General features: G+C 52.1%; 1 protein-coding gene across 2 annotated transcripts in view; it reads right to left on the bottom strand.

Annotated features, from left to right (window-relative positions):
- The window catches only part of KIF6 (kinesin family member 6), a 407,764-nt gene that overhangs the window by 96,886 nt on the left and 287,842 nt on the right, over positions 1-23,036 (bottom strand). For both annotated transcript variants that reach the window (XM_066361424.1, XM_066361425.1), the window contains exon 14: positions 14,740-14,848. In XM_066361424.1, the coding sequence (XP_066217521.1) occupies positions 14,740-14,848 (109 nt within the window). The remainder of the gene's footprint in view (positions 1-14,739; positions 14,849-23,036) is intronic.

Below are 23,036 nucleotides of genomic sequence, written 5' to 3'. Positions count from 1 at the left end.
TTTCATTGGCATATTCGCTAACACGTGACTCTCAAGTCCTAGCGTTTTATGGTGCAGGGCACCAGACTACAGTGTGACCGTGAGCGTTCTGGGCCTTGTGCGCCATAGTATTGGGGTCTTACAGTTACAGTCAAAGGAAACATACTTCATGTAACTTACATAACTTTTCTTCTCTGAGTACCAAGTCATGTATTGGAGGTCAGAGTGCTGCGGGTGTTCGTAAGACAAATCCAGCCAGCCACCTGTTTCCACACACAGAGCTGTGTGGGGACACAGCCGAGCCCACACTTAAGACACTGTCGACCCGTGGTTGCTTTCCTGACACCAGGGTGGCGCTGAGGAGACGGGACAGAGGCCATATGACCCAGGAAGCTGAAAGTGGTTCCCGTCTGACCCTTCGCAGAGAAAGTTTGCTGACTCCTGTTATAGATGATGTTAAACCACATTTTGAAAAATATAAAATCAAGAAGGAAATAAAAAGAGATTTTAATCCCCAAAACAGAAATAAACACATTTTGAGATCTTTCCAGTCTTTTTTTCTAGCACGTTTTTTACAGAGTTATGATCACGCCATTCATATGGTTTTGTGATTTGATTTTTTTTTCCACTTAGCATTAAAACATGTCTTTCCTCATGTCTTTAGAAACTTCTCCATTATCTTCGGTGGCTGTATCCTTGTCCACCAGATGGTTGTGCTGATGATTACTAAATGATTTCTCTATATTTGCCAACAAATATTCATGAGTCCCCCATGGGGAGCCAGAGAGCTGGTGTGGGTAGGGTAAGGCCTACATGAGAAGCACGCGGTCCAGGACCATAGGAAATGTTAGTTGTCTTCTCCTTGCTGCCGTGAAATTTAAGGGGCAACTGAAAATCCATGAAACAAATACAGTACATAATCTGTGGCTATGGTGTCACTGTGATCGTGTGTGTGTGGCCGTGACGTTAGCGTGACTGCGGAGGGCCTGCCCGTGAGTCAGGAAAGCTCATGTATAAGGGAGGATCGACCTGGCTTTTATGAGTGCATAGGATTTTTAAGAAAACTTTTATGGTGAAAATTTTCACATACACACAAAATAGAATAACAGAATGAACCCCCACATACATATCCACCATCCTAGGTCATTAATTTTCAATATCTGGCCAATTTGATTTTAATTATCCCCTCCCCTCCCCCAGCCTCTCCCCACCTCTCAAGCCATTCTTGGTCCCAGAAAGACCAGATTAAGGCTGGTTCACCCCCAGCCGGCTCAGTTGCGTAGGGTCCCGTGAGAGGAAGCGGGAGAGGAGGTCACCTCAGGCAGGGGACCGACACCAGCGGAGGCCAGAGGGCCACACTGCTTTGTCCTTGATGGAAACAAGTGTGAAGGATGTCACTGCTATTTTCTGAATCTGTCTCCTTGGCCTGTGACCACAGATGGGGGAGGTTTCCAGGGAAGGGGACTACATTCTCCTTTAATGCTAGGTTTCTTGGGACTGCCGTCCTGGTTCCTTCACGAAAGGGTATTCAGGCTCATTCTAAAGCAGGGGTCTCAAACTTGCGGCCCGTGGGCCACATGCGGCCCGCCGAACAATTTTGTACGACCCGCAGACTAATCCACGAAGTTCAAAATATTTTGGATAAAATTAAGTAAGCCTAGGGGCCTACTTGTATTTTTCATTTCTCTAGCATCCTAGCTAGATATTAGCTTAGTTAACAGCAGTTGTGATGCGAACTACAGTTTCTGGTCGTTTTGTGACACTGAGTAAACTGCATGTACGATTGTGCTTGTTGTACTGATTTTTTTTTGTTTTCAACTGCAGTGAGAAAAGTGTTGCATAACAGTTGTCTTTTGTAGACCTAGTGCGGCCCGCCGAACGGCTGTGATCTTGCTCTGCGGCCCACATGCTGAGTTGAGTTTGAGACCCCTGTTCTAGATCATGCTTGTCCGTTCTCCAGCTAAGGCCTGCCACTTCCCAGAGATGAGGACCGGTCCTTTTGATGCCGTTCACACTGAATGTGGTCCAGCAAACATTCATATGACACGTAGGTCCCCTGGCTGGGCTCAGTGGGCTCACACGGGCCTTTGTCTGCTGGGCGACCATCATCTGAGGTTCGGTCCAGGCCACTCAGAAGATGAAGACGATGCCTGACTGGTGGTGGCACCGTGCTAGAGCACTAACCCAGAACGCTGAGGTCACCAGCTTGAAACCCTGAGGTGACCAACTTGAGTGCCGCCTCATTGGTTTGAGTGCAGTCTCGCCAGTTTGAGCCTGGGATCATCAACATGATCCCAAGATTGCCAGCTTGAGCCCGAAGGTCACTTCCTTGAGCAAGGGGTCACTGGCTTGGCTGGAGCCCCCTCGTCAAGATGAGAAGCAATCAGTGCACAACTAAAGTGAAGCAACTACGAACTGATGCTTCTCACTCTTTCTCTGCCCTCTCCCTCCCTCTCTTTCTCCCATCTTCTCTCTCTAAAATCAATAAAATAAATAGTTAAAAAAAAAAGAAGATGAGGACTATCTTCATACTCTAATCTCTGCCAAGTGGGGGGCTAGCACTGTCTGAGGGCCACGCTGTCCACCTGCAGTGCTCAGGACTCCATGGGACTGGACAGTCCTCCGTTGTCAGTGCACGACTCCCCTCCTGCCAGTGCTGTCGAGTTTGGCAGCTTCAGAACAATGAAAATGCAAGAGCACGTCTGCGGGGGTGCTGACGTTCACGCCCGTGCCGGAAGAAAGCAGGGTAGAGACAGAAAAGGGGAGACGCTGCAGGCGGACAGGGCGACATTGTCTGCCGCATCACTCGGCCCCACTCCCCGCCCCCAGCCCACGGCCTCGGAGGTGGGCAGTGCCCAGGGGGGCACCGCACTACTCCACCCCACTCCCCGCCCCCAGCCCACGGCCTCGGAGGTGGGCAGTGCCCAGGGGGGCCCAGGGGCGCCGCCCCACTCCGCCCCACTCCCCGCCCCCATCCCACGGCCTCGGAGGTGGGCAGTGCCCAGGGGGGCACCGCACTACTCCGCCCCACTCCCCGCCCCCAGCCCACCGCCTCGGAGGTGGGCAGTGCCCAGGGGGGCCCGGGGGTGCCGCACCACTCCCCGCCCCCAGCCCACCACCTCAGAGGTGGGCAGTGCCCAGGGGGGCCCGGGGGCGCCGCCCCACTCCCCGCCCCCAGCCCACCGCCTCTGCCGTGGGCAGTGCCCAGGGGGGCCCGGGGCGCCGCAGAAGGAGCTGCTTAGTGCTGTGGTCCATGCTCTCCAAAGAGCCGCTCAGGACTGGCAGACACTGAGGGGGACATGGAGGGCTGTCCAGCTCCTCCTCTGCAGCCTCGCGCCAGGCTGAAGAGGGTCTACCACTGACGTGTTGGGCTGAGGGCTGTCCCGTCTTCATGAGACCCCACAGTTGTCACCTCTCCAAGCCAGCCCACCTGCACGTGTTCCTGACCCCTGGTTCTCAAGACAGACTTTCCCAAGGAAGCCCAGCCCTGAGCGAGAAGAGGCAGAGTGTGTAGGGAGGCAGGGAGGTGAGAAGGGAAAGGAGGTGGACCAACGAGCTGAGAAGGAGGGTGACCCCCACTCTGCCAAGTCCTGGTTCTCCCTTGACCTCCCTGCCTCTCCACGCCGCCCCCTGCCCCCGCCATCTCCCTCAGTCCCACTCCGTCCCTTCCTCCATCCCGAGACTAAGCTCTGCTCACCCAGCCTGGCCCAGGAGGAGCCTTTGACCCTGACCTTGAAAGACGCAAGTGACCCCGCTGACTGCTGCTCCCGGCTGGGCAGGCGCGGTCTACTCCAGGGCCAGGCAGAAGGCTCTGTGACTTGACCAGAACCTCCTATGAGTCCCCAGGGTCTCTGCTGGTGCCAAAGCGTTCCTGTAAGGGAGTGCCCGCCCTGTGCCCTTGTTGGAGAGCGCAGTGCTGCTGGGGACAGTGCCAGGGCGGGGCTGGCAGCCGCTCCGTTCAGCACACAGGAAACACCTGTCGTGGGCGCAGCCGGGGTTTGCGAGGGGAAGGAGAGCGGAGTCAGGCTGCGCTCTCACACCTGGCTTCCCCTGACATCCAGCCTTGCCGGGTCGGAATCGTTCTCGGTGCGCCCGGCACTGACCCCAGAGCGAACGAAACTCTCCTTCACTGGCTCCCGTGCCACATCACCTGGCTCCCCCTGGCTGCTTGCTCCTTCTCAGTCTCCCCTGCAAGGTCTTCTGCAGGTTTGGTCCCAACCCCGTCCCCGTGCCAGTGACTCATCTGTGACCTCCAGCTCAGCCCTGTTTATTTCCTGCCTTTCCAGCTGCTCATTGGACACTCTGCAGATAATTAAAACTCACTGACTCCAAAGCAGAATTGATTACCTCCCCTGCAGCCTCCCTCCTTTCCTCATCTCATCACAGGGCACACCTCACGCCGTGCATGCTGGGAGCCCACACACCCCCCTTCGTCTCTGTCCCCATCGGCCCCTCCACGCGGTCCCAGGGCCCGTCCATTCTGCATCCTCAGTGTCTGTCATAGCATCCCGTTAGCTATACTTTCACGTGGCCTTGGCGAAGAAGCCGCCATCTCTCCCCCAGACACTGTAGTGTAAGGACTACTTGCGTGGTTCCCCGCACTCATAGTGGCTGCTTTCGGGTACTTCCCAGTTTCAGCCTGAATGAGCCTTCTTAAGAGCAAACTTGATCAGTTAATGTTCTGCTTAAAACCCTTCCGGGTTCCCCCTGACATCAGGGTGAAGCCTAAATTTCTTAACACAGCCAACTGGGCCCCCCCCCCCACCGCACTCCAGCTCGCGCTGGTCTCTCCAGCGTCTCCCCTGGTGCACAGCCCCCCACCTTCCAGGCTTGTCCAAACTGTTCTCTGATCCGTCAGGTGTCAGATTATCTCACTGGGGGGCTGTTCCCTTTGCCAGGGCTCTCTCTCTCGCTCCGGCTAATTCCTATCTAACCCCTCGGTTTCCGCCGAGCTGTCTCTTCCTCTGGACAACTTTCCAGGACCATGTAAGCAGTGGTGGGATTCAGCTGGTTCACACCGGTTCGGCAGAACCGATACCTGACTTTTTGTTGAGCTTGGCAAACCGGCTGCTAAAATGGCATTTGTCATCAGGGCTCTTTCTAAAGGGGACGCCCAGGCAGCTGCCCAATACGGAAAACACAAACTGACTTAAACTGACATTCCTCACTTTTTTAACGTCTGCACAACAGCGTGTTCTAATCGCTCCTCGTTGTGTTCATTCCGTCCATAGGGGGAAAACATTGCAAGTGAGGACGCCAGTCAAGAAGCAAGATGGAAACATCTTAAATAACAGTCTTACTGTTTTTTGGTCAGGTATTATTTAGTATATTTTCATTAATATTTAAAAACTCTTTCTTATAACATAATCTAGTTTTGTGTACCTCTTTTATTGTTCTTATTTAAGTATTAAATGCATAAAATAATAAACTACCTTTTGGTATATATTCGTTTTATTATACTTTAAACCGGGGGTCGGGAACCTTTTTGGCTAAGAGAGCCATGAACGCCACATATTTTAAAATGTAATTCCATGAGAGCCATACAATGATCTGTGTACGTTATGCATTATCCAATAAAAATTTAGTGTTGTTCTGGAGGGCAGCTGTGATTGGCTCCAGCCACCTGCAACCATGAACATGAGCAGTAGGAAATGAATGGATTGTAATACATGAGAATGTTTTATATATATATATATATATATATATATATATATTTTTTTTTTTTTTTTTTTTTTTTTTTTTGCATTTTTCTGAAGCTGGAAACAGGGAGAGACAGTCAGACAGACTCCCGCATGCGCCCGACCGGGATCCACCCGGCACGCCCACCATGGGGTGACGCTCTGCCCACCAGGGGGTGATGCTCTGCCCATCCTGGGTGTCACCATGTTGCGACCAGAGCCACTCTAGAGCCTGAGGCAGAGGCCACAGAGCCATCCCCAGCGCCCGGGCCATCTTTGCTCCAATGGAGCCTTGGCTGCGGGAGGGGAAGAGAGAAACAGAGAGGAAGTCGCGGCGGAGGGGTGGAGAAGCAAATGGGCGCTTCTCCTGTGTGCCCTGGCTGGGAATCGAACCCGGGTCCTCCGCACGCTAGGCCGACGCTCTACTGCCGAGCCAACTGGCCAGGGCTGTTTTATATTTTTTAACGTTATTATTTTTTTTATTAAAGATTTGTCTGTGAGCCAGATGCAGCCATCAAAAGAGCCACATCTGGCTCGCAAGCCATAGGTTCTCAACCGCAGCTTTAAAACAGTCATTAGGGGCCCTGGCTGGTTGGCTCAGTGGTAGAGCGTCGGCCTGGCGTGCAGGAGTCCCGGGTTCAATTCCCGGCCAGGGCACACAGGAGAAGCGCCCATCTGCTCCTCCACCCCTCCCTCTCTCCTTCCTCTCTGTCTCTCTCTTCCCCTCCCGCAGCCAAGGCTCCATTGGAGCAAAGTTGGCCCAGGCACTGAGGATGGCTCTGTGGCCTCTGCCTCAGGCGCTAGAACGGCTCTGGTTGCAACAGAGCAATGCCCCAGATGGGCAGAGCATCGCCCCCTGGTGGGCATGCCTGGTGGATCCTGGTCAGGCGCATGGGGGAGTCTGTCTGACTGCCTCCCCGTTTTCAACTTCAGAAAAATATAAAAAAAAAACAAACACCAAAAAACAAAAACAAACAAACAAACAAAAAAACAGTCCTTAGGGCCAAGTATCGGGTTGCTAAGTTATTTGAACCCCATTCCTGCATGTACGTCTGCGATCGGTGTCACCCCACGTGCTGCGCGGCTCCCCGTCGGCCTGTCCCGGACACGGTGCCTTGGCCGCCTCCGCTGCATTGCAGTGAAGTCACACATTTCACTTCTCTCGTGCTTTTAAACACCAATGTCTTTTTCTATTGCGTCTCACATATTTCTGCCTCTCTGGTCCACTGCTGAGAAGTTCTTTCCCTGCCTCCCTAGACGCCCGCCACTGCCTTCTCCTACTTCTAGAAAGATCTAGCATAGCATGCTCAAGCACTTCTCCTGACTGCAAGGATTTCCCAAAGTCAATTTCAAATCGTCATTCTCAAGCAAAAGAATGTTTTCTGAGTCTCATATCCTTAGGCCGGTGCTGTTTTAAAAACCGTGGGGAGGCTGAGAGATTCTCATCTAATCTCTGCTCTCAGAGTTTATATTTCTAGATCAGGAGTTAGGTATAAATAAATAAAAAAAAGAAAAGAAAAGAAAAAATAATAAAGGTTAAAACTGAACTCTAATAGGAACCAGGGGACTCCTATTCATCATGGACGTCACCTCCAAATGGTGCCAGGAGATTTGCTGGGTTTAGAGTCCGTGTCTAAAGCCCCAGCGGAGGAAAAGGTGATTGTCTTGGTTCAGTTCACATCATCAAGGACTTCTTCCTCGCTGCAGTTAATCCCCCCAGTCCACTGCTTCTCCTGTTATTTGATGGCACCCTGGGTGAGAGATTCGGTGTGTGTGAAAGACCAGCCACAGAGTTAGCTGTGGGTGCCCGGGCATGGGTGTTTGCCCGCCTGGCGCAGGGCTTCCAGCCTCCCTTCTTATTAGTATATCCTATAAGGCTGAGGCATGCTTGAAAACACAGTGATTTTCAATTGCCATTGTCTTCTACTGAAAAATCAGCTTAAAAATTGGCTCATACATTTGACCAGGTGGTGGCACAGTGGATAGAGTGTCGAATTAGGACATGGAGGACCCAGGTTCGAAACCCCGAGGTTGCCACCTTGAGAGCAGGCTCATCTGGTTTGAGCAAGGCTCACCAGCTTGAGCCCAAGGTCGCTGGCTTGAGCAAGGGGTCACTCGGTCTGCTGGAGCCCCCCGGTGAAGGCACATATGAGAAAGCAATCAATGAACAACTAAGGAGCCACAACAAAGAATTGATGCTTCCTATCTGTTTTTCCCTTCCTATCTGTCTGTCTATCTCTATCTGTCCTTCTCTCTGTCTCTGTCTGTCTGTCTATCTATCTCTATCTGTCCTTCTCTCTGTCTCTGTCACAAAAAAAGAAAGAAAGAAAGAAAGAAAGAAAGAAAGAAAGAAAGAAAGAAAGAAAGAAAAGAAAGAAAAGAATTGGCTCACACACTCTATCTAACTCAGTGAAGGGCAAACATCGCATTAATGTGCCAGCGTCATGTCTCTGCTGTGCCCGGCAGGCCTTCCCCAGACGGGAGGCCAGGGCTGGGTGAGGCCAGAGGTTCCCCGTGAGGGCGGCAAAGGGTGCAGGAAAGGAGGGGAAGGAGACTTTTCTATGAAGTAACATAGGCGTGAGGGCCGCGGATCGGATCGGCCCCTCCTGCAATCCTAAATCCACTGTCGCACTCTTGGGGCGCTGGGGGGGGTCAGAAGGGATCCCTATATTTGGTCTTAGAACTCAATTCCGTGGGCTAGAGAGGCCGAGCTGGCCCAAGGCTCAAGTGTGGGGGCAGTTAGTCCTGTGCCCCTCTTTTGTGGACTCTGCCAACAGGATGTCACAACACTAGCCTCATGGAATGACAGTTACTTGACAGGAGAAGTAGGAATAAGACAGCGAGCTGGGCCCCCAGGCCCTGGTTGTTGAGGGCCGTTAGAAAGGTGAGACTAGGTAGTCAGCAGAGTTGAAGGTCAGTAATCTAATGCCACCCGAGGAAACCCTGCTGGTGCATGTCTGTATTCCCGGGACTGGCACGCCCTCCTGGAGGCGGTCCCCTCTGGGGTGACTGACGCTCCTGGTCACTAGACAAAACGAGAACAAGCGTGTGGGGGGATCAGGGTTGCCGTGGGCCAGTTCCTAAACTAAAGGTGGCGTGGAGGTCACCCCTGTAAGCCTCTGTGGGACCTTATTTTGATGTCTGCTGTGCGAACACTGGTTCACAGTAATACATTTTCATATAAACACATTTTCTCTCAGTCCTCTGCCTTAAGCAATTATGAACATGTCATATCCAATAATTGAATACGCTCCATGAATGCAAACAAAAGCCCCCATTCTGAGAAAGGGGCAGGTCCTGGGTTAAACTCCCCAGGAACAAATACTCCTTTAATGATTGTTATTACAGTAACATCAAACAGATGTGACTTTAAAAAAAATTTTTTTTTTAATTTTTTAATGTGGGCAGGTCTTCCAACTTTTCATTTAACTTAAAAAGACTGATTTACTGCTGGGAAAACCTCTTTACAGAGGAAAGCTTTGTGCAAATTTCATTAACGCCCTTGCTCAATGGCCTCGGGGTAGACGGGGCCACCAGTACCATCAGCCCCTCCCCTGGGATGTAGCTGCGTTTAAACCCAACAGCACATTCGTCATGGTGGGTTGTCAGAACGCCACTGTACTAGAGTTTAATGAGCTCTGAACTAGGGGGCTTCAAAAGACCTCAACATCCTTGGCCACCCCCACCCCAACAAAGAAGACAAACAGCCCAATTACAAAACGTGCAAAGTTCCTGAAAAGATACTTCTCCAAGACAAACATACAGATGGCCAATAGCCATATGAAAAAATTGCTCAATGTCACTAATCATCACAGAGATGCAAATTAAAACTACAATACGATATCACCTCACACCGGCCAGAAGGACTATCATCAATAAGTCGGCAAACAATAAGTGCTGGCGAGGGTGTGAAGAAAAGGGAATCCAGACTGGTGCAGCCACTGTGGAAAACTGTTCAGAGTTTGCTCAAACAACTAAAAATGGAACTGTCTTTTGATCCAGTGATCCCAGATCTTGGAATATATCCAAACAGACCTGGACCACTAATTTGAAAGGAGATATGCGCCCCTATGCTCATTGCAGCCGAGGTCTGGAAGCAGCGCAAGAGCCCATCAGATGAGAGGATAAAAAAGCTGTGGCATATTTATAGAATGGCTTGGTCGTAAAAAAGAAGGAAATCTTACTTTTTGCAACAGTATGGATGGGCCTGGAGGTTATTACGCTAAGTGAAATAAGCCAGGCAGAGAAAGACAAACACCATATGATCTCACTTATATGCAGAATCTAATAAACAAAATAAAAACAGAGGCACAGATACTGGGAACACACTAACAACTGCCAGAGGGGCGGGGGTGGGAGGCTGGATGAAGGAAGGTGAAGGGATTAAGCAAAAAAATATGTGTGTATACATACATACATACATACATACATATATACACACACATGTATACATACACGGACACACATGTATGTAGAACACATAGACACAGACAACAGTGTGGTGACAGTCAGCTGGGAAGGGAGACAGGGGTTAGGTGAAGGGGGCAGAGGGGGACAGTGTGGTGACAGTCAGCTGGGAAGGGAGACAGGGGTTAGGTGAAGGGGGCAGAGGGGGACAGTGTGGTGACAGTCAGCTGGGAAGGAGACAGGGGTTAGGTGAAGGGGGCAGAGGGGGACAGTGTGGTGACAGTCAGCTGGGAAGGGGGACAGGGGTTAGGTGAAGGGGGCAGAGGGGGACAGTGTGGTGACAGTCAGCTGGGAAGGGGGACAGGGGTTAGGTGAAGGGGGCAGAGGGGGACAGTGTGGTGACAGTCAGCTGGGAAGGGGGACAGGGGTTAGGTGAAGGGGGCAGAGGGGGACAGTGTGGTGACAGTCAGCTGGGAAGGGGGACAGGGGTTAGGTGAAGGGGGCAGAGGGGGACAGTGTGGTGACAGCTGGGAAGGAGACAGGGGTTAGGTGAAGGGGGCAGAGGGGGACAGTGTGGTGACAGTCAGCTGGGAAGGGGGACAGGGGTTAGGTGAAGGGGGCAGAAGGGGACAGTGTGGTGACAGTCAGCTGGGAAGGGGGACAGGGGTTAGGTGAAGGGGGCAGAAGGGGACAATGTGGTGACAGTCAGCTGGGAAGGGGGACAGGGGTTAGGTGAAGGGGGGCAGAGGGGGACAGTGTGGTGACAGTCAGCTGGGAAGGGGGACAGGGGTTAGGTGAAGGGGGCAGAGGGGGACAATGTGGTGACAGTCAGCTGGGAAGGGAGACAGGGGTTAGGTGAAGGGGGCAGAGGGGGACAGTGTGGTGACAGTCAGCTGGGAAGGGGGACAGGGGTTAGGTGAAGGGGGCAGAGGGGGACAGTGTGGTGACAGTCAGCTGGGAAGGAGACAGGGGTTAGGTGAAGGGGGCGGAGGGGGACAGTGTGGTGACAGTCAGCTGGGAAGGGGGACAGGGGTTAGGTGAAGGGGGCAGAGGGGGACAGTGTGGTGACAGTCAGCTGGGAAGGGGGACAGGGGTTAGGTGAAGGGGGGCAAAGGGGGATAAATGGAGATGGAAAGTTATACTGCTCACAGAAATTAGGGCTATTTTATAGCTTCATATCCATTTGGAAATATCCCCTAATTTTTGTGAGCAGTACAACTTTCCATACAGAAAAGTACAGTGTGTCCATAAAGTCATGGTGCTCTTTTGGCTGGTCACAGGAAAGCAACAAAAGACGATAGAAATGTGAAATCTGCACCAAATAAAAGGAAAACCCTCCCAGTTTCTGTAGGATGACGTGGCAGCATGTGCATATGCGCAGATGATGACGTAACACCATGTACACAGCAGAGCAGCCCACGGCCATGCCCGTCGAGATGTGGACGGTACAGAGGAAAGTTCAGTGTGCTCTGTGGCTCGCTAAATTTGAATCCGTGACCAAAGTGCAACGTGAATATCGGCGCGTTTATAATGAAGCGCCACCACATAGGAATAACATGACTCGGTGGGATAAGCAGTTGAAGGAAACCGGCAGTTTGGTGGAGAAACCCTGTTCTGGTAGGCCATCAGTCAGTGATGAGTCTGTAGAGGCTATACGGGATAGCTACCTAAGGAGCCCTAAAAAATCTGTGCTTGAGCCCACATCGAACTGCACTGAATAGGTATGACACTGGGAGAGTTTTCCTTTTATTTGGTGCAGATTTCACACTTCTATCATCTTTTGTTGCTTTCCTGTGACCGGTCAAAAGTGCACCATGATTTTATGGAGACACTGTATATTTTTCTTTGGGTGGCACGTGCATGATACAGTGCACAGGTGATGTATTTTGGAGCTGTGCACTTGAAACCTGTACAGTTTTGTGAGTCAACGTCACTCTAATACATTCAATTAAATAAATAAATTAAATAAAAAATAAATAAAATAAAAGTGCATGGTCAGCACGTGAGCCGCAGAGCAAGATCACAGCTGTTCGGCGGGCCGCACTAGGTCTACAAAAGGCAACTGTTACACAACACTTTTCTCACTGCAGTTGAAAACAAAAAAAAATCAGTACAACAAGCACAATCGTACATGCAGTTTACTGCGGGCCGCGAGTTTGAGACCCCTGGTCTATAGCATGGAGCAGCAGTAGCCAGCTTGTGAAAACCCCTGGGCTCATATGCCAAATCCTGTGTGGAGGTGCATATGTCCAAGCCTTTGCTAGCGTCACTGTATTTTTCTCCCCACCTCTGTTTTACTCATTCATTCATTCATTCATTCATTCATATCCCTGAGTCTTGCTCCTGTTCTGCTACCCCACCGAGGTAACCATTCTAATGGTTAAAGTCTGCTACAGTTTATCTTCTCGTTTGCAGAGGTAGATTAAGGTCGGTGGAGGCCCTGGGGCACAGGAGAAAATACGGGGCCCCTTACAAAAAAGGAGAGAGACAGGGAAAATGAAAATACATGTTAATCATATTTTTAAATAAATAAAAAATATTATGTACTATGAATGTTAAAATTGCACATATATATGATACCAAACTTGGTGTCGTGAGAAAAACGCGTGAAGTTGGGGTTTTGCGGGGGGCCTTCAGAAGTCGGGGCCCAGGGCGCACGCCTGGTGCACTCGCCGTTAAGTTCGCCTCTGCTTGTTTGACTATTCCTGTTTGTTTTGCGTGCATACACTTATAATTTATATAAATATGAATCGCGTGTTCTTAGGGCTATCCTTGTTAGTTTACGTGCATGAAGTCTTCGCTCCCACCTGCCGCGTCCGGCCCCACGGGAGCCCTCCCCGTAATGTCACCTCGCTGCTCCCCCAGGGAGGGACACCCAGGTTTCCGACTCTCTCTGGCCACAAACAGAACTGCTCTGGGCATCCCCCTCTAGGCCTCTTTCTGGACCCTGAGGCCTTCGTGGGAGGTTTATCCGGAAGTGGAATGGCTGGGCCCCAGGGGGTGCATGTACTGCTTTGGACCAAAGGCTGGCTCCGTGCTCCAGACCGCTGCTCCCGGTCACGCTCCTATCACCTTCGCTGCACTCCCAGAGGGACGGAAGACCCTTCCCACCCTCCCACCAAGTGTAAGAGCGTTGGGTCTTTGTGGAAGCTGCCCTCAGAGCTGCCTGCCTTCCTTCTTCCCTTCCCAATCGGCCTTCTGCCCTGCTCCCGGGGCAGCTGTGCTGAACCTCCACCACCATCCTCAGGTCTCTTCCTCCACGTCAGCTTGCACAGAGGTCCCTTGACGTCCTCCCTCCACTCCTCAATGTATCGATGTCAGCGTCTCTTGCTTCCTTGCTCCCAGGGAGGCTCCTCCCAGCCTTGCTGCCTTGACCTTAACTGCCTCCCAACCTGGCCGAGAGCAGACTCCCGCTCCAGAAACCCTGGCTGGGGCAGTCTTTTCGGCATGTCTCTGTCTGTCGCCTGTCACGGGCTTGCTTCTGTGGCCTGTCGTCTCGGCCGATTCTCTCCCGTTCTGAAATGCTGCCTCCCTGTTTCCTTTGTCAAAGTGTCTTTCATCTATCAGAAATGTTCCAAGCACATCGTTTGCTCTCTCTGGCTGTTTGCTCAGTTTCCTCTGACTCGCTCCGTCACTCCGGACACTCCAGCTCCTGCTCTTCCAGGTGCCGACTCGGTGACCGCTTCCCAGCTCCACCTGCTGCGTCCTGGGTGGCATCTGCCACCGGTGACAACGTGCGGCTTCCGGGAGCAGTCTCCCCTCCTGGCTCCGGCCGCAGTGTTCTGTCTGGGTCTCCGTCTCCCCCTCTCCCTGCTTCCCCGCAGGCTGCGGCGCGGCCCCCTCTTCCTCCCCGTGTCCCTCCTGGCTCCCCCCTGTGGCCCCGCCCTCCGAGCCTTTCCACAGCCACCTCATCCCGAGAGAGCTCGTCCACTTCTCCCGCGTCCTTGAGTTGTCGTTTCTGAGCATAGGACTCTCAGTCCTGGATCTCGTGATTCAACAAATAGTTTTTGAAAATTTACTGTGTGCTCAGACCCAGAATCACAGGGGACACAGGAGAGGTTCCAGTCTAGAACTCTCTTGCTCTGGCGCTCTGGAGCCATTCTGTTTGCTACGGCTTGAGGGTGTGTAGCTCATTTATGGGTCACCTGAAACACAGCCTCAGGTTATTCCTAAGGGCTCGGAACAAAACGCTGCCGGTTCCGCTCTGGCCTGGAGAAGGCGCCCAGGCTGTGGGTCACCGGATGGGGCGGGCACCCTTTCTTTGACCAAATAGCGCGGGACCACCCTGCAGAGCTGCTGGAGGGCCTGGAGCTCTAACACTGTGATAATTCAGTCCGTAGATGTTTTTCCTGCCTTTAGAACAGTCAGATGTGGATCGAGTCACAGGCTGCTGAGAGCAAGCGCACAGTGGGAGGCTTGTATAGAGAGTCGGTGTGGCCAGGACTGGCCCCTGGCCTCGCTTACCCAGCAGCACATACCCGGCAGCGCGGGGGCGATGAGGCTTACACGCCTGAAATAAAACGTGCCAGGATGGACGCCGCTCACCGAAACCGAGTAACTGTCCTGCCTTCCCTTGAGGAGCTCGGTTGGGCTGCATAGAGCGGACCGAGCAAGTGTCCTCTGGGTCGGCCCGGCTGAGCCTTTGAGGACCAGCGGCCCCTGGACCCAGCTTTACCTCTGTTTCAGAATCTGTTTGTTGTCCTCGATGGTGACGCTGTCGGCATGGTCTCTCTTGAAGATTTCAAAAGCCTCCTGGCGTCCCAGTGACATTTCCTCTCTCGTTCCTGTTGGAGACACGGAGAAATGGCCTCAGTTATAGCATCCAGGCCCCATTAATCCCATTGTCACTTGAGTCAGTTCGCAAAGCCAGCCCGGCCCCGAGAGGCCCCCAGCAGAGAGGCTTCCGACCGGGCAGGTGGCCCCAGGCTCTTCCCTGGCGGCCAGGCCAGGAGGGGAGGGTGCCCTCCCAGCCAGGCCCGCGGCACCCTGCAGGGCTGTGCCTCCCTGTCCAGTCCCTGTGACTCGTGGGGGGGGGGGGGGGGTGGAGTCCGGAACGTCTGGTCAGAGGAAATGAGAACCAGAGTGCCAAGCCCGGGACTGCCAGGAACATCTGCAAATGCGCTTTCTGCCGTCAGTCAGTGCCACAGTTCTCTGTTTTCCTGTAATTCCCCATTTTGGTTTTCTGTTAAATCTCACCCCGAATTTCCAGGCCTTTTGTGAAAAGAAGTGTAATTCAGACTGAAAGATTTAGAAGCTAGACAATTCTGCTCTTTGTCTCCATGGAACCACCTACCCTTGTTTCCTGTGGCTGATGAGGACCCTCCGTTCTTTCTCAGGGCTTAGGTTCTCAGTGGCAAGACCCCTGAGCGGGCAGTGGTGGAGGGTCCCTTGTTCCTGTCTACTGTCAGCTTCCTGGGTCATTACTATCCCAGCAGATTAACCGTCGCTGCCGGGTCCTGCTCAGGGGCCAGTGTCTGGAACCCAGAGTCAGAAGGGCCAGGGCCCCTGTGGAGCAGGTGACATTCTGCATCGAGGCTCTGCTCCCCACGTCTCTCAGGACGAGGGCTGGCGCAGGAATGTGCCTGGACCTCTCAGGGCGGGAGCTGAATTCATTCACGGCGGGATGCCCTCGTTGTCTTTCTCCATGTGTGTAATCCACTTCACCCTACTTACCTTTGAAGCCCCGGCTGGGTGTTACTACTGCAGGGTTCGTGGACAAGGCACTTCCCCGTTCCCCAGGGGCATGGTACCGAGGTCACGGATCCGGACCTCAGGCCATGAGATAAAGGGTAGTGGACCTGAAACCAAGGTCTCACTAAGAACAAGGGGTGGAGTCACAGGTATGTGTAGAGGAGGGGTAACACAGAACAGGCGCATAACCTTCCCCCAACCCCCTGCTCACCTGTTTAGATTCACTTGAGTAATACCCAGGGTTTAGCTATTTAAACAGCAACCCCACCCAGTGGGGCGCAGAACGGTCCCCCACCAGCCACCACCGGTGCAGCCCCTGCGTGTGAGTAATAAAGGCTCTGTCCGCTCAGTCTCGCCCTCCTTGTGGTTTCTCTGGGATCCGGCAGCAACAGTAGATCCACAGTCTGGGTCTGGCCCTCCCGTGTTCCAGTGAGCATCTCCATGGAGCTCTCCCCGAGGTCCAGGCACAGCAAGTCCTCCCCGCACCAGGTGCCTAGCGATGCCTCAGTGCCACACGCACAGCCCAGCAGCCCCTGTCACTCAACATAATGGTTCTTTCTGGTGAAACGCAAGTTTCTCCAGGGGTGGAGAGAATATTTTTTAGTGAATCCTTGGTGCCGTGTTCAATGACTGGCATTGAGAATGTGCTCAACATACGTCTGGTCAACGAGTCGGGTCCAGAATGAACTGGGAGTGATGGCAAGCCTCGCTCTTATGGCCACAGGGACATGGTCTGGGGGCTCTGAAGCCTAGGGTACCAGAGATGCATTCCTATGGGCCGCATACCCCATCTCCTGCCTCTGAGCCCCATTACTCAGTCTCCGGGTGAGGATCTGGACCAGCCCATCTGACACCAATTTAATGATTACTGTTGATAAAAATAGCACCATGAAAAATGTCTGAAGGATGAGGCACACAAAGACACCCCACCCTTATCCATCAGCAGCAAATGGGCAGAGCTCAGTTCTGTCTGCACACCTGCCCTGCACACCCCAGAATCGGGGCGGGGGGGGCGGGGGCTGGGAACGGGTCTGGGTGAGACTTGGACGGATGAGCCCTGATGCGCGAGAGACAATACCCAGAGGGCACTCTGCCTCCGCCAGGAGCGAAGGGACTCACGATGGACAGTCCCTCTCCCTGCCCCTGGTCTGTGCTCATTTTAGCAACAGAGGTGTGCCTTTCCCTGTGTGATACAGTAACAACAGAGGGGACAGTCTGTCTGGGATAGAGTCGGGGGAGGGGAGGGGGAAGCTGCACAGAGACCACATGGGGGCCTGCGTGTGGGACTCCCCAAATTGCCTCCCACAGAGGAAGGGGTGAGAAGCTCCCATTGACCAATAGTGGCTGCAGGGGGTGGTGGGGCTGGAGGGTTGCAGTGAAGAAGACGGGTTTTCTCTCCCAGGCTCTGCTTTCTTGTCGAGCCGACAGTCTGAACTGACAGCTGGGTGGGAAGGCCAGGCAGGTAGAGATTTCTCCGCACCTGTGACATTGTGACAGCTGTAGGTCCTGGTGAACTTACAATCAGCCGGCAGCTTCACTGGGTCTTCCCTGACGTAAGTGATAATGAGCCTGTCTCTCACTTTAAACCTAAAGCCAAAAGTGATTAAGCTTAGTGAGGAAGGCATGTTCAAAGCCAAAAGAGGCCCAAAATTGAGGGCTCTTGTGCCAAACAGTGAGCCAAGTTGTGAATGCGAAGGAAAAGCTTCTGAGGGACGTTAAAAGTGGCGCTCCAGTAAATGCGTGAGTGATAAGAAAGGGAAACAGCCCGACTGCTGACACGGAGAAAGTTTCCCCGGTCTGGGAGGAGACCCAACCACACACAACATTCCCAGAAGCCAGAGCCTGCTCCACAGCAAGACCTTAGCCCTCTTCAGTTCCGTGAAGGCTGAGAGAGCTGAGGACCCTGCGGAAGGAGAGTCGGAAGCTAGCAGAGGCTGGTTCCTGAGGTTTAAGGAAGGAAGCCATCTCCATGACATACGAGTGCCCGGGAGGCAGCACATGCTGCTGAAGCAGCTGCAGCAAGTTCCCCAGACGGGCTGGCTGACACGATTGTGAAGGTGGCCGTGCTGAGGAACAGAGCTCCATGGAGACGGAACGGCCCAGGACTGCCCTCGTCAGAGAGGAGGAGTCAGTGCCTGGTCTCGCAGCTTCGAAGGACAGGCTGACTCATTTGTTAGAGGCTAATGCAGCTGATGAGTTGAAGTCGAAGCCAATGCTCATTTACCATTCTGAGAAATCCTAGGGCCCTTCGCAATTATACTAAATCGACTCTGACTCTGTTTGTGCTCTACAAATGGAAGAACAGAGCCTGGATGACAGCACATCTGTTCACAACATGATTTACCGAATATTTTAAGCCCACTGTTGAGACCTAGTACTCAGAAAATGATTCATTTCAAAACAGTACGGCTTGTTGACAATGCACTTGGTTATCCCAGAGCTCTGATGGAGATGTACAATAAGATTAAAGTTGTTTTTATGCCTGTAAATACAATTTCCATTCTATAGAGCCCATGAACCAAAGAGCAATTTTGATATTCAAGTCTTCTTATTTAAGAAAAACATTTCATAAGGTTCTGACTGCCACAGATAGTGATTCCTCTAATGGATCTGGGCAAAGTAAATGGAAAACCTTCTGGAAAGGAGTCACCATTCCAGATGCCAAACATTTATGATTCATGGGAAGAGGTCAAAATATCAATAGTAACAGGAGTTTGGGGAAAAAAGCTGACTCCCACCCTCATGGGTGACTCCGAGGAGATCGACGCTTCAGTGAAGGAAGTAACTTCAGAGGTAGAAACAGCAACAGCACTGGACTTAGAGGAGGAGGGGTTGCTCTTTATGGATGAGCAAAGAAAGAAGGTTGTTTTGTTGTTGTTTATTTCCCTTTTTTTTGTTTGTTTGTTTTGTTTTTTTACAGAGTCAGAGAGAGAGTCAGAGAGAAGGATAGATAGGGACAGACAGACAGGAACAAAGAGAGATGAGAAGCATCAATCATCAGTTTTTCATTGCAACACCTTAGTTCATTGATTGCTTTCTCATATGCGCCTTGACCGTGGGCCTTCAGCAGACCAACTAACCCCTTGCTCAAGCCAGAAACCTTGGGTCCAAGCTGGTAAGCTTTTTTTGCTCAAACCAGATGAATCCATGCTCAAGCTGGTGACCTTGGGGTCTTGAACCTGGGTCCTCTGCATCCCAGTCCGACACTCTATCCACTGCGCCACTGCCTGGTCAGGCTGTTTATTTCCCTTTTTGAGACAGAATCAACTCTCAGTGAAGATGCTACGAAGATTGCTGAAATGACAACACAGGGTTTAGAATACGACAAACTCCGCTGAAAAAGCAGCATCAGGGTTCGAGTTGATTGGCTCCAGTTTTGTAAAAGCTCTCCTGTTGGTAAAATGCTGTCGGACAGCATTGCATCCTAGAGAGCAATCGTGGACGACAGGAGGAGACCCTCGTGGGGGCAAACACTGTCGTTTCGTTTTAAGAAATCGCCACAGCCACCCAGAGCGTCATCAGCCACCACCCGCAACAAGATCATGACTTGCTGAAGACTCAGATGATTTAGTACTTTTTTTTTTTAGCAATAAATTATTTCTAAATTAATGTATGTACATTTTTTTAGACATAATACTATTGTACACTTAATAGACTACAGTAAATGCAATCATAGCTTTTATATGCACTGGGAAACCAAAAAAATTTTGTGTGACTTCTTTTGTGATCTTCGCTTTTTTACAGTATCTCCACCGTCTGCCTGTATTACTTTACCTGATAAACTTCTCCATGAATCTCTGCTCATAATTTCCTTTTATAGATGAGGGAACTGAGTGAGAGTCAGTAAAGAAATGGTGATAAGGGTAAAAACTGCCCAGGGATTAGAGGAGGCCACTTCTGCTCTCGGATCAGCTTCTCCAGGGAACGCAGGCCTGAGAGAGGGGGGGGACAGGGAGGTAGACCTCAAAATGACCCGGTGAGCACAGATCTACCCACCAAACCGTGCTCCTAGGAGTGCCTCTCACGGCCAAAACTTTGAGTTGTCTTTATAGCATCACAGGAAAAAACAGAACCATGAATTTTATTTACTATTTGCCTAGTTTGCTTCATTTATTAATATGTTCTAAAGTTATTTCCAGAATGTGTAAGCTCTGTGAGGGCAGGGATTTTTTAAATCAGTTTTGTCTGCTGCAATATTTCCAGCATCTGGGGGGAGTACCTGGCACCCAGGAAGAACTCGATCAAATGTCTTTCGAATGAACAAATGGATGATTTAGGAGCTTCACGTTTTTCTTTTGGACCTAGCCTATTATGACTTCCTGGGGGAAGCGAAGCATGTCTCCACTGCCTTCCCGCCCTCCACCACTGTGCTCTTGGGCGGGTCCATCCCGTGTCTCTAGTGTGATTTTAGAAATGTCACACCGTCTTCCCCCTACCACCTGTCACCATGCTTCAGAGCCCACCGCTAGAGATGAATTCCAATGCCAAGAAGCTCTCATACAAATGCAGATACTCTCGAAGGCATCACTATTTAGGGGGCAGGCAGAGAAAAATTCCGTAATTTGCTGACAATTTAGCTCACAGGTCTTGCAAAGAGGAGAGACATAAGACGGAGTCTCGGGCCCGTGCCAGAAGCAGGGGCCTCTGAGCTTGAAAGGGAAGACGCCCTTGTACCTTCTTCCCAGCTCTGTTTAGTCTGACGGCCTCGGCCGCTCATTAAAATGTGGGCCCCGAGGAGATCTGACACCCCATTCCGATTTCCATAGCCCTTCTTTGCTTCCTTTCGCTGAATCTCAACCATAGGTCCCAGTGTCAAATCCCAGAAAATGTGGATGACTCAGAGAAGCCGTGCTGAGTCACAGGACTGTTTAAGACCTGGAAGGCAGCAAAGAAAGCATCACAGGATGGTCTGAAATTTCAAACAAAACAAAGCAAAACCAGAAAACCCCTGAAGGAGGGGAGTGCCCCAGTCTAAGTCCCAGGAACACGACATTGCGATACGGGGGCTGTGACTTGGATGGAGAACACTCCCCAGTCCTAAGGCGCCACATGTTCTGGATACTGACATCTATGCAGGAGCCCCCGGGTAGAAACGACAGTCTACAGGTACACGCTGCCCACTGGCTTTGAGCTGGGTTTCTGAAAACGTTAGGCGTCCAACGTTCTTAGGCCCTGGTGTCTTGTGCATTTCTGAATGCGCTCTTTTTTTTTTTTTTTTTTCTTTCCATCCTGAAACTTGGTTTCTTATTTTGCTAAAGAACACAATCAGTGCTTTTGGAAGCCCTCTCCACTCTTGAACGCAGGGTCCCATGGAAACCAAACGGGAAGGAAAAACACGGGAAGTGGAGCGTCCATACTCCTGCCTTTGGGCCTGCTGTCAGATTCCGTTCGTCTGGGGCCCGTGGGCCGAAGCCCATTTTCCTGGCTGCTCCCAGACAACCAACTGCTGCTGAAACTATTCCTTAAAAACTGACCAGAAAGTCAAATAATGGAGAGTTGTGTTATTCAGGCTGAAAAATGATTTCCTAGTCGGGGCCAAAAAAAAAAAATGTATTTTCCTTGGGAAAGACATGTATTCATGTTGGTGCCTGTGACCGAGCAAGGGAGGGGAGGAAAGAAGACCAAGAGGGAATGAGGGAAGGTGAGAGACGGGGTGGATTCCCAAGGAAGAGGGGCTGAAAGCCCGAGAGGGCTCAGAGGCGGGCGGGGCCCCTCGGGGCTGACGCCGGGAGGCAGGCGGATGTGGGGGGTTGGCACTCTCTGTGGCTTGCTGGCAGAAGCTTTCGCACCGTGGGTGAGGGAAGAGTGATGGATTCCTACAATACGTCGTCCATGGACGGGCCTACGGTCACGGGAAGCAGCAGGAGAGGTCGGGTGCGTTTCTGTGTGCTGTCTGATACGAGGTTCTACAGGCACGGTCGGAGAGTTCTTGGTGAATGTTGACGCTGTCTGATACGAGGTTCTACAGGCGCGGTCGGAGAGTTCTTGGTGAATGTTGACGCTGTCTGATACGAGGTTCTACAGGCACGGTCGGAGAGTTCTTGGTAAACGTTGACGTAGGTGAAGCACACAAAAATATCTCACATAAACAGAAGAGAAGTCCGTCCAGTAATGCGGGGAGAGGTAAGAATGAACGGGCCAATAGGAGGAGGGAGAGGCGTGGAGAACTGAGATGAGAGGAAGGGAGGATCTGTCCGGGCAGTAGAAACACAGAGGTCAGGAGGCTATGAGAACCCAAGGAGAGGTCAGTTCCAGCGCCCTCAGGCACGGTGCCGGGAACAAGCCGTCCCAGGGGAGGCGATGGCCGCAGCAGAAAAACCCGGGGGCGGAGGGCACGTCAGCAGCTTCCAGCACGGAGAGCAAAGGGCCCACTGATGCCGAAGTGAATACACTCATGAGATGGGGAGTCCTGTAAAGAGAAGCTGATGATCTCCGAGAAAGGTCGGAGGGAGCAGCTGAGATACTGTCTTCACCGCCTTCTCCCCACTGCGGGGAGGATGCTGTCATTTAGGAAGGAGGAGCTTCTAGAAGTTACCTGACAGACAGGGATGGCACGCGCCTAGGCCCTGTGTTCCCACTTCCCGTCCTCCCGCCGACGGGAGACAGTGCTAACCCAGCGCAGCATCCTTTGCAGGGGAGACTGATCACGGCACCAGGGTGTTCCGCACAGTTTTCCGGGCAGCTCCTCCAGCCAACCCTCCCTGGCTCAGAACCCCCTCGTTTAGGAGATGGCTTCCAGATTGCTCCCCAACTGAAAGACAGCTGCTGTTACTTTCGTCCGTCCTGGGCTCTGGGGATGAAACAGCTGCTGGTTCCATTGCCTCGGGAGCTGACATGCAGGTGACTCTCTCCAGGACACAGTGAACAGCCTGTCCTGGGGTCACTGAGGTTCCATTGCCTCGGGAGCTGACATGCAGGTGACTCTCTCCAGGACACAGTGAACAGCCTGTCCTGGGGTCACTGAGGTTCCATTGCCTCGGGAGCTGACATGCAGGTGACTCTCTCCAGGACACAGTGAACAGCCTGTCCTGGGGTCACTGAGGTTCCATTGCCTCGGGAGCTGACATGCAGGTGACTCTCTCCAGGACACAGTGAACAGCCTGTCCTGGGGTCACTGAGGTTCCATTGCCTCGGGAGCTAACATGCAGGTGACTCTCTCCAGGACACAGTGAACAGCCTGTCCTGGGGTCACTGAGGTTCCATTGCCTCGGGAGCTGACATGCAGGTGACTCTCTCCAGGACACAGTGAACAGCCTGTCCTGGGGTCACTGAGGTTCCATT

Source organism: Saccopteryx leptura, chromosome 1 (genome assembly GCF_036850995.1).
Source record: "Saccopteryx leptura isolate mSacLep1 chromosome 1, mSacLep1_pri_phased_curated, whole genome shotgun sequence".
NCBI classification, from domain to species: Eukaryota; Metazoa; Chordata; class Mammalia; order Chiroptera; family Emballonuridae; genus Saccopteryx; species Saccopteryx leptura.
The sequence above is the reverse complement of the archived record's forward strand: the minus strand, read 5'-3'. Positions and strand labels throughout refer to the sequence as shown.